General features: G+C 37.1%; 1 protein-coding gene across 3 annotated transcripts; it reads right to left on the bottom strand.

The window, feature by feature from the left end:
- Positions 1-234: 234 nt before the first annotated feature.
- LOC122609877 (V-type proton ATPase subunit B1) lies at positions 235-10255 on the bottom strand. 3 transcript variants are annotated; one of them, XM_043782819.1, is made up of 15 exons: positions 10148-10255; positions 9782-9851; positions 9339-9394; positions 9116-9214; positions 8815-8874; positions 4835-4946; positions 2965-3173; positions 2238-2369; positions 2018-2155; positions 1772-1922; positions 1578-1660; positions 1433-1480; positions 1295-1348; positions 1088-1171; positions 235-759 (listed from the first exon to the last, which is right to left on the bottom strand). In XM_043782819.1, exons 2-15 carry the CDS (start codon positions 9837-9839, stop codon positions 574-576), a joined length of 1470 nt encoding a protein of 489 aa, XP_043638754.1. In that variant the 5' UTR covers positions 9840-9851; positions 10148-10255; the 3' UTR covers positions 235-573. The 3 variants fall into 3 exon arrangements, with proteins under 3 accessions (XP_043638754.1, XP_043638755.1, XP_043638756.1); XM_043782820.1 differs by lacking the exon at positions 10148-10255 and adding an exon at positions 10113-10131; XM_043782821.1 differs by lacking the exon at positions 10148-10255 and adding an exon at positions 9957-10038.
- Between the last annotated feature and the right edge of the window lie 820 nt (positions 10256-11075).

Genomic DNA, 11075 nt, shown 5'->3' with positions numbered 1-11075 from the left:
ATATGTTTCTTCAAACACTTCTATATGAAAGTAGCACATAGACACATACTCATGGACCCCATGGTCGCCACATGCATATTTCTTGAATTTTTTTTTTCTTATACGCACACAGTTTTGTTAGAAGCTCAATACCAAAGATATATACACAACGATAGGCCACCTAGATTTTGGTCAATAGTAACTTAAATGACATCTATGAGACAGGGTAAATCACCATAAGAAAAAAACAATTCATAATAGAATATAATTTAAATTCATTCCAAATAACATTCACGAGCAACAAAGAGTCCCGTTTTAGCAGGAAACAACAATGAAAGAATGATAATGGCTTTTAACCAAATTCGAACACCCCTCTCGACTGCAAAAACACTAAATGTGTTATACTCAGCGCTGCTAACAAACAGACCATAAATTACATCACCTAACCGCCTCTTATGAAAGAGAATCAACAGCCAAGGCGCATAGGCTTTCAACAAAATCAAACACAAAATTACAACCCTTTTTATTTATGCCAAAATACGAAAAACATTCAATAAATAACTACCATAACTTCCATAAGAAACCCAGGTCCTTTCAGTTGGTTGCCTCACGGCTATAGAAGGCATCAAGGGTCTTGGCTGGAATACGATGAAGAAGCTCACGGGGAAAGATCCTCAAAAGCGTCCATGCTAGATCTAGTGACTGGAAGATGTTTCGGGTGTCATATGCTCCCTGGGCCACAAACTTCCTCTCAAACTTGTCCAAAAATTCCAAGTATAGCTGTTCGAGTTACCATCATACAAATGAGAACTTATAAAACTAATGCATTAACTATGGTTACAGAATGATAGAAAGATCCCAAGGAAAATAATTAAAGATGCTGTTAGCATTATAAAGAGTTTGAGCAACATTTAACCCGTTTGACTAGTTTAGATATAATTATTTAACTCACCCAAACAAACTTCCAGCTGACAAGTTGAGAAGTAAATATGATGTAATTGCCACCCACATTTAAATAATAGCTTAAAACTTTCTCGAGCTTATAGGTCCACCCAGATGTTGTGTGTGTGTGTGTGAGAGAGAGAGAGAGAGAGAGAGAGAGTCTGACCAAATCCTCAGAAGAGAGAGCTTCTTCTCCAACCACGGCCTTCATAGCCTGGACATCTTTACCAATGGCATAATTTGCATATAACTGAACAATTAACATTAAACTTTGTTAGTTTCATGCGTTAAAACTTTTGTACACAATCAGACTTGTTAAAGAGGAGGAAAGGATACATAAATCATAAATGTATAACAGGCGAACAATCCTCACCTGATTCGAGACATCAGAATGGTCTTTGCGAGTCATACCCTCACCAATAGCACTCTGCAATCATACAATCTTTAATTAAACCAAACCCCTTCCAACTTCAGGATTAGTTCACAGCTTAATTCTGTATGCTAAGCTTACCTTCATCAATCGAGATAGAGATGGAAGCACATTGATCGGAGGGTAAATCTGCCAATTTCAATATATTAACAAAAGTTCACTTAAGGTATTCAGATAAATAACAAAGCAAACATCACTAACTTCCATTAACACTTAGTCATCTAACCTGTCTGTTGTGAAGCTGTCTATCGATGTATATCTGTCCCTCGGTAATATACCCCGTAAGATCAGGAGTTGGATGTGTGATATCTGCAGAAAAGAGTAATTAGTACCAGAATTAAGAGTAAAACAACGAATAACAATTAACTTGTATTTTTTATTTTTGTTTTGGTAAAAACACAAATAACTTGTAAATGATACCATCATTAGGCATAGTCAAAATGGGAATTTGTGTGATAGAGCCCGTTCGTCCTTCAATACGTCCAGCCCGCTCATAGATTGTTGCCAGATCAGTATACATATACCCAGGATAACCACGTCTTCCAGGTACTTCCTCTCTAGCAGCAGAGACCTGCAATACTCATAAAAAAAGGGTTTTAATAGATAGTTGCTTTTTGAGAAAACAAACAAAAGAAGATGAGAAAGTGTTGGTTAGAGTTATATTACCTCACGCAGAGCATCAGCATAAGAGCTCATATCTGTTAAGATGACAAGAACGTGCTTGCCACATTCATATGCTAGATACTCTGCTGTTGTTAAAGCAATACGAGGAGTGATGATACGCTCTATTGTAGGGTCATTGGCCTATAAGAAAGTGTTACAAAGATAAGCAAGTGAAAAGCTTTGAAAGTATAAGACAACAAACATATAGATACAAGGAACTTACAAGATTTAGAAAAAGAGTCACTCTTTCCATTGATCCGTTTTCCTCGAAATCACGTTTAAAGAATTGTGCAGTCTCCATGTTTACACCCATAGCTGCAAAAACAATGGCAAAGTTGTCCTCTTCTCCACCCGCCTGTAGAAGCAAGGGTAAACATAATTAATGGGAAATAAAAACTTTAGCTGGCGAAAGTGCGAAACCAAATACTTGCGAGACAGACAGTAAACACTGGAGGTGCAAAAATGAATGGGGCTGGTACCAGGTTAAAAGGGGTTGGGGTAAGAACAAATTTTAGTTGCAGGTCAAGAATGGACGCGTTTGGTTAACTGCCAAGCATATCTGCCCACTTTTATATATATAGAACACACTACATATGGTTTCAAAAATAACCGTTATCACGATAACAATCCAAGTATTTAACTGCTTATAAGAACACTATTTAAGGCTGTAAGGATTCCAATACTAGTTGAACAACTTTCAATCCATTCTACTCATCTCTCATAGTCTCGTGTTTCCTTTTTAGCTATTTTCATTTTCTGAGGCACTTCTGATTCGTTAGGGCCAGATAACACAAAGCGAAGAATTTCTCAATAAATAGGGCAACACAGCCACCTCTAATAAACATCAGGGATCACTGAAGTTCATGAAGCACATCATCCAAAGATGCACATAAAATTCAGCTTCAGTATGATAGCAAATGTAAAGCAATCTCCAAAAGAACAATAAATACCTCAAGCAAGTTTTCAGTTTTCTCCAAACGCTTGACCAAACCAGCTTGACGACAGATCTGAGCAGCAATCTCATTGTGAGGAAGACCAGCAGCAGAAAATAAAGGAATCTTTTGCCCTCTAGCAATTGAGTTCATGACATCAATTGTAGAGATGCCAGTCTGTATCATTTCTTCAGGATATGTTCTCTCACTTGGATTGATGGAACTACCTAAAAAATAATAAACATACAATAATAATATATTAAGAAATGCTAATTGTGATGAATATGTGCTTCTTAGTTTTTGTTGGTAAAGAGAACAAGTTTGTATGCTTATAAAAGCAGTCGACAGAGGTGAAAAACTGGGTTAAGCAGTCAGGTTAGATAAAGGGTCAAAAGAAACAATGGTTGTAGAACTCGGCTGACTCAGCCAAGTAAACGGACTCGACTTGGGACTCGGATGCCAGACAGGTCAAGTTAGCCCAAATCGAACTACAAACTCGATCAATGGGGTAAAACACGGGTCAACACAGGTGAAATTTGGCCAATTCGAGTAAAATCAGATCAAAGACGGTCAGTTTTTTTTTTTACAGATATTTTTTTAAATAAACTTTAGTAAGATTATCACTTTATCTTTTAATTCTTATTTTATTACCAAGTTATTGTTTGTGTTTGTCATTAACTTCTCTGTTAATCTGTTGATCTATCAATAATAATATTTCTATTTTCGAACTTTGAAGTATTATGTTTATGTTTCTAAACAAGGAAGTTTGAACTTGAAAGTATTATGTTGATGTTTTTAAACAATCATATTTAAATTTCAAGTTATTAATGTATTTCTAATTTTCTATTACATAATTATTTTTGTATATTAAAATCCCAATTTGATTACCCCCGAATTGGCAAAAACTCTTGATTCGCCCCCTCTCCAAGGTAAGTCTGAACCGTGGCCACTTATTTAGTATGGGTCAAAAAAAGGTCGGGCAGGTAACTTTCTTGTTCAACTTATATAAAATGTATACATGGATAGTTAAACATGATTACAAAGACTATATGGTTACAAACATGATATAGTGTATCGCATAAAGCGATTTAAGAGGTCTTGAGCATTAAAATGCATTGTAGGCAAATTCAACCCATTCGACCCATTTCCTAACACATTTCTTTATTTATTTTACCAACTTGGTCCATCAGAAACGAAAGATAAAAACCAAATCAACCTATTCATATATGGCTTTCAAAATGGTTTCTGTGTTTACTAATGTCATTTGTCAGGAAGTAGAGCAGCAAAAGATTTGGTAAAAGAGGATTCGAGTTCCATATGTTGTATAGATGTTTTCTCTTAGTATTTTACGGAATACTGAGAAACATAAAGCATACAACATAACAAATTGATATGATCCCACATCGGCCAAGTATGGGATTGGTTGGTGGTTTATAAGCCTAGGTGTCCCCTTTTCCTTTGAGCTAGCTTTTGGGCGTGAGTTCTACACTTAGCTTATGGCATGATGCGAGCCTATTATGGGATGGGTTCGTATCAATTGGTATCAGAGCTAGCCCTACCTTTCGAGGTTCTAACGCTCGGAGTGGTGGCCTATGGAGTGGTGGCTTGGACCCAAGGAGAAGGGTGCCAACCGTGACCAACATAGCCGTGACCAACGAGAACGTTGGCTCTTCAAAGGGTAGGGTATTGATATGATCCCACATCGGCCAAGTATGGGATTGGTTGGTGGTTTATAAGCCTAGGTGTCCCCTCTTCCTTTGAGCTAGCTTTTAGGAGTGAGTTCTACACTTAGCTTATGGCATAATGCAAGCCTATTATGGGATGGGTTCGTATCACAAATCTATCAAATAAACATAATAATTAACACAAGATCTAGATAAAAGATTACCAGAAATATCCAGGTAAGCCTCGGGTAAAATAGGTGGACCATTATCAATAGGCTTCCCCGAGCCATTGAATATGCGCCCGAGCATGTCCATGGAAACAGGAGTTTTTAAGACCTGCAAGTGCATCAATCATTTCTTTAAACAATATAACTTACGCCTAAAGAAGACAGAGTGAGATAACTAGAAATTGAGGACAACAAAATCTAAGCACCAAATGTTGAATTAAGTAAAACGAAAAGTTCATCAACTTATAAGGATACACAAGTTACATAATATGGAGTTGACGACTTGACGTAGTTTATCCAACCAGATGCAATCAAGTGCTCAAATCATACGTGCAACATTTTCAAACACTATCAAAACTTGCATTTAAAATCAAATGTATTGGCTACAAGACAAAATTTAAATCTACCAAATGCAGTTTCCTATCTAAAAAGTATTAAGTTTGGCTAAGCGCTTGAGAAACTTTCTAGTTATAATTGCCAAATCAAAAAATACACACACAAGCAGTTCACGGTGATATATAAAATATAATTATTTATTTGTAAACATTAAAAATTAAATTCTTGTACTATATTGTTCTGATATGATTACTTTCCTAAATAAAAAGCATCATTATTCCACTTGATACATTTACTCCAATAAATGTGTACATGGGCAGCCTAGTTTAGTCCACCACTATACATAATCTTAAGATCATAACTAATAAATCAAACTATTACTCGACGTATATATATTTTAAATTTTTTCAAAGGTTCGAGCTCACCCAGATAAAAGCTTGTATGAAGTTTAATATTTATCTAATCAAGATAATGCCCGGGTAATGTTGGGTTTGAAGGCTTGCTGGCCAGAAGGCCCAATCTATTAAGGAGGCCTGTTTAGGTTTCCTTGGGGACCAAGTTTCTAACCCTAGTGGTTCTCCTATATATACCTCCCATTGTAATTGTAATCTTATGGTTCAGAGCTTAATAAAATAACCTAGTTGCAGCCGGTGGACTAGGCCCTCCACTGGGGCCGAACAACGTTAAATCTCGTGTGTCGTTTATCTATTTTCTTGTATTATCTTCTTGTTTAATTGCTTCCGTTGTGCTAAGGCTAAGGGCAGTTCCTAACAAGTGGCATCAGAGCTAAAGGTTCCATTAAGGGGATGCTATCTTTGCCGATTAGGGTTTGGTTCAGCCTTCTCTTGTTCGCTGTTGAAACAGATTGAGACAGATCTGTTTGGCTGCTGTTTTTTGAGATTAGGGAGCTCAGTTTTTTGCTTCTCTTGTTCGCTGGTGTTTCATACAGCCGCCACATTTGCAGCTGTTCACCGCTGTTTGCTGCCATTAGCTGCTGTTCAGCCGCTGTTTGCTGGTTTCTGCTGAAATCTGCTAATTTTGCTGCTGTTATTAGTTGTTGTTGCTGCTGTTGGCCGTCTTCTTTCTGTGATCTGTTTTGGGTCTGGTTTGCAGCTGTTGTTGCTGCTGTTCCGCCACTGTTTCATCATCAAACAGTCGCCTATCCTCGCCGGTTAAGAACTTTATTAGGGCTTCTGATTTTGGGGGTTTTGGTGTTAATTGATCGATTGGAAAATAAGAGCACTGTTTTTGGTTTTCTTGTTCGAGAGGTATTAGCTACTGTTCTTGGTTACCACCGTGACATTCTTGTTCGTCATTGATTAGAGGTTCAGGTATTGTCGTCTCTGTTCAGTTTATTGTTTGAGTTGTATCTCGGGTTATTTTGGTTCAAGATTAGGGTGTGTTTTTTGCGGGTGGTTGTTACTAAGTTTGTTACTGTGATATTACCTTGATTGATTAGACAAGAAAAGAAGATAAGTACCATTGTTTGAAGTTAGTCCATTACTACATTGAAACAAGGTATTAGGTTGATTAGGGTTAAGCCTTTGTTCGACCGGGTATATACATGTGTTTTGGATTGGATTGGATTTCTGTTGGATGTGGCACCGTTTATGAAGAAAATAGTTTATGAAGAAAATAGAACTAGCTGGTCTGGAGTGCTTTGAGTTATAAGTATTCTTGTTCCAGGGTTGCTAGTGTCGACACGAGTGAAAAAAGTTAGCCAAGTCATGGAACTTACGCTTGTTTTCTCTACTGCTGTTATTGATCATTTGCTGTTAACTGGTCTGGAACTGTGGATGTTATTCCTTGTTCAGTGTTAATCAGTGTTTGACTTTTGAGTGGATCTTTGTACTGGTATTGGGTGAAGGTTTTCGCTGGTTGAATACGAGTGGAGGTATGTCTCATGAAGTCTAGTTTAGCATGGGTTGGAATAATAGGGACAGTGGGAGTTGTGCGTGGTTGACTTATGGGGTTGCATGAGGTGCTCGGGATTTTAGAGTCGTCCGAGGTTGATAAAAATTTTGCTTATGAGAATGTGTCTGGGTTGATACATTGGGACTCATTGGAAGGCAGTGAAGACTCTTGTTACAGATTTTGGTTTGCTTCATTTAATGTTACCTACTGTAGTGAAGCAATCATCTGTTGTTTAGACTTTTGGAATGTGCAGATTACTGCACTACCGGAAGAATTGAACCAACTTTCGGAGAAAAGTCTTGGCTCGCGGATTCGAGAGTTATACGAGTCTGGTGCGCGGTAAAGGACTTTGGGACTTCGCAGATTACTGCACTACCGGAAGAATTGAACCAACTTTCGAAGAAAAGTCTTGGCTCGCGGATTCAAGAGTTATACGAGTCTGGTGCGCGGTAAAGGACTCTGGGACTTTCAGGTAATCTGTTGGAGCGTATTCTGAGGTTTAAACTGGGACGGGATTTTGAAATAGTGGGAGCACGAGGAGTGTGTTGACATGTTGAAATCGACGTTGAGTTCTGAAGACCAGGGTTCCGAATGAAATCTCTCATGTGATGCTACCGCTAGTGGAGAGTGTTGTTCCTCTGGAGTCTCTGGAGCCGGTATTTCAAATCAGTAGGAACTGGTTGAGATTGAGGATGAGTCATTGGTGGACTTTGCCATGACAGAGTCAGCTGTGTGTGTCTGACTATATTGGAGCGGTATACAGATTCAATGGGCTTTTCAGGTGACGGATGAAAAGGGCCGCTGCAACTAGGTATACATTGGATGCATGGATTGAAGTTTGGTTTGTTCTTGAGAGCTGGACCTATGAAGACTTCTGTTCCTATCTGTTTTTATTGAAATCATAGCTTGTTCATGGAGAATTGAAGACTTGGGAAACTTCTGTTTTGAAGTTTAAGTTTGTTCTTGGAACCGAAGGCTTGGAGGATTAATACTGGAGTTACTGGATGACGGGAATGTTGTTTCTTTGAATGGCGGGCTGAAGTTTTTTCGCAAGGCCTTCAAGTGGGAGATTGGGAGATTGTTAGGTTTGAAAGCTTGATCTATTAAGGAGGCCTGTTTAGGTTTCCTTGGGGACCAAGTTTCTAACCCTAGTTGTTCTCCTATATATACCTCCCATTGTAATAGTAATCTTATGGTTCAGAGCTTAATAAAATAACCTAGTTGCAGCCGGTGGACTAGGCCCCAAACTGGGGCCGAACCACGTTAAATCTCGTGTCGTTTATCTATTTTCTTGTATTATCTTCTTGTTTAATTGCTTCCGCTGTGCTAAGGCTAAGGGAAGTTCCTAACAGGTAAGATCAAGTAATCTTTCGCATTAGATGACAACGATCAAAGGCAATCCATAACAATTGGAAAAAAAAGATTTGTGTTCCCCTTATGCCAGCATTGTGCCATTGTGGAGTTACAAAATTTTTGTGTAAGTGAACAACTTTTCCTCCATCAAACAAATTTTGCATATGCATAGTTTATCTGCTTAATCATGGCAAAAAGAACTGTTTTTTAATACTGGTCTATCAGTACCACATTATTCTTTTTTAGACTATTAAATTAAACTCATACAAAGATCATATAAGGATGAGACAGAGGAAATATTAACGGGTTTTTAAAGGAAATTCGCTTGACAGAGGAGAAAAAAACAAAAAAAATTAAAATTGAAACTTATGTACCTCCCCAGTGAACTGCACGGTTGTGAACTTGTTGTCAATTCCAGATGTCCCTTCGAAGACCTGGTCAACGTAAAAAGTATATTAGTTTCAGAAGGAAAAAAAAAAGCAAGATCATAAAATGTGATAAAAACAAAACAAAAAAAAGGTTCCATTGTTTAATGATATAGGTACATTGTAGCTCGCAGTAGTACACTACTGAATCGAGACAAAACAAATTGTCCCATCGATTAATAATCGAGATGACAATAAACAGAACACAAAACAATATTTGAGCACACAAGGAATGCCATGTAGTAATGACCTGGACAACAGCCTTCTCTCCGTCAACTTCCAAAACCTGACCACGTCTGATGGAACCATCTCCTAAACGGATATTGACAATCTCTTGATACTTTGGTCCCTGAGATTATATTAAGAGGAAAGTAAATATTAATTTAAACAGTGGTGTGTATTACAAAAATGCATACATAGATAAAATTCATACAGAAAACGTGGAAGATGTCGAAGAAGGCATAAAAACCAACCTTGACTTTATCAAGGATGACCAGCGGTCCAGCAACTCCAGAGACGGTTCTATATTCTGCTCAAACATTAAAAAGTCACTAAGTTCATAAATCATCAAATCAATGACATTTACATACTGGCCAGCCAAAGCACCGTACTGACACATGTGAGCGTCAAATCAATCAATAAAAATTTCATCTTTTCATGATGTCGAAACAGTATAATATACATATCAGTTATATAAACAAAAGGCCAATATGGTATTAATACTAGAAAAACAAAAGAAAAATACTCGATTACATTGCTGTATGCCTGTATGTACTCTATGTTCCAACGAGTTTCAGTTTAAACAAACCCAATGAACGTTGCTACCGAACTAAAGGCGTTTCATTTCAGTATACTAGTAAACCAAACAACTAAACTGAAGAACGAAAAGCATATACGATGATCACGTAAAACGTACCCATCCCGATTTCAAGCGTTCCTTCGTCCACGCTAACATCGTTCTTCGCAACACCCATCTTCACCTAAAACTACACAAACAAACCAATTTAAGAAAGCTTTAACACCTCATATATTCATATATCAGTCCCATAAATTATATATAAATTTTAGTCAAACTTCATCACATAAATGACCTAAGTATTCTCGATCCAATAAAGAAAAAGCTAAATTATATACACAAGGGATTGTTTAATAGCGACAGGAAGATACAAATTACGTGGATCTGGATGTAATTATTACAGATATAAATCACAACATATATATATGGCAAAAGTGAATATAACATATACATATGAATTGAAATGGAAGAGTAGGAGTTGTTTACTTGTTTGTGATCAATTTGGATCGATCGACCGATTGATTGATTGATTGATTTTCTGTGTGTGTGTGTGTGTGGTGCTGTGGAGATGGGGACAAATTTTGATTGATCCCACATATACTTGTTTTAATACTTATTTTAATTTGGAGACTCGTGGTGCTCTATTACAAAAACACCCCTCCCTCTAATAAAATCAGATTTTCTGATTTTCTCCCTGGTAACATAGTGTTTAACTCAAGTATTCCATTTAATCATGTCCGCACGATACGGCGGAAATGACGGTGACAATGACAGTGTGGTGATTGTGGCAACGGGTGGTGGTGTAAAATTGATGATGGTGATGAAGACGGGGATGGTAACAACGGTGGTATTGATGGTGTCGATGACAAATCGATTTATAAATTTTCATCCATTGTTAGCTTGGATGGACCACCTCATGTATAAAAGTGTGTTTGTAAAAACTGACGATGCTAGATTTTTTTTGTTTGATTGGACCACTCTACATATCAAATGTCTTTGTAAAAATTAGTTTGTAATGTGTTTGTCAATTTAGCATTGCTCTAATGATATCGGATATTGTTGTATTATTTTCATTTCTAAATGCATAAATCAAACACATCCTAATAAACCAATCTATAGAATTTCCATCCAGTGTTAGCTTGGAATTTATCCTTTTACTCTTCTTTTCATACCTTTTTGAACTATATATATATATATATATATATTATAGGGTTGGGTATTGTAAAACAAGTATTAAAATACAACAAATAAGATAAGATCTTGACCCTTAGACATATGGTTAAACTAATGCACGAAGATTCACGAAGCAATTGATGTACGATGATTTTTACGATGCACGGTGATTATCACTGAAGAAAAACCTATTGTTTTATTTGTTTTACTTTAATATTTGTTTTATTTTACCTAAAACCTA

The sequence above is a fragment of the Erigeron canadensis genome, chromosome 8 (assembly GCF_010389155.1).
Source record: "Erigeron canadensis isolate Cc75 chromosome 8, C_canadensis_v1, whole genome shotgun sequence".
Lineage (NCBI taxonomy): Eukaryota > Viridiplantae > Streptophyta > Magnoliopsida > Asterales > Asteraceae > Erigeron > Erigeron canadensis.
The sequence above is the reverse complement of the archived record's forward strand: the minus strand, read 5'-3'. Positions and strand labels throughout refer to the sequence as shown.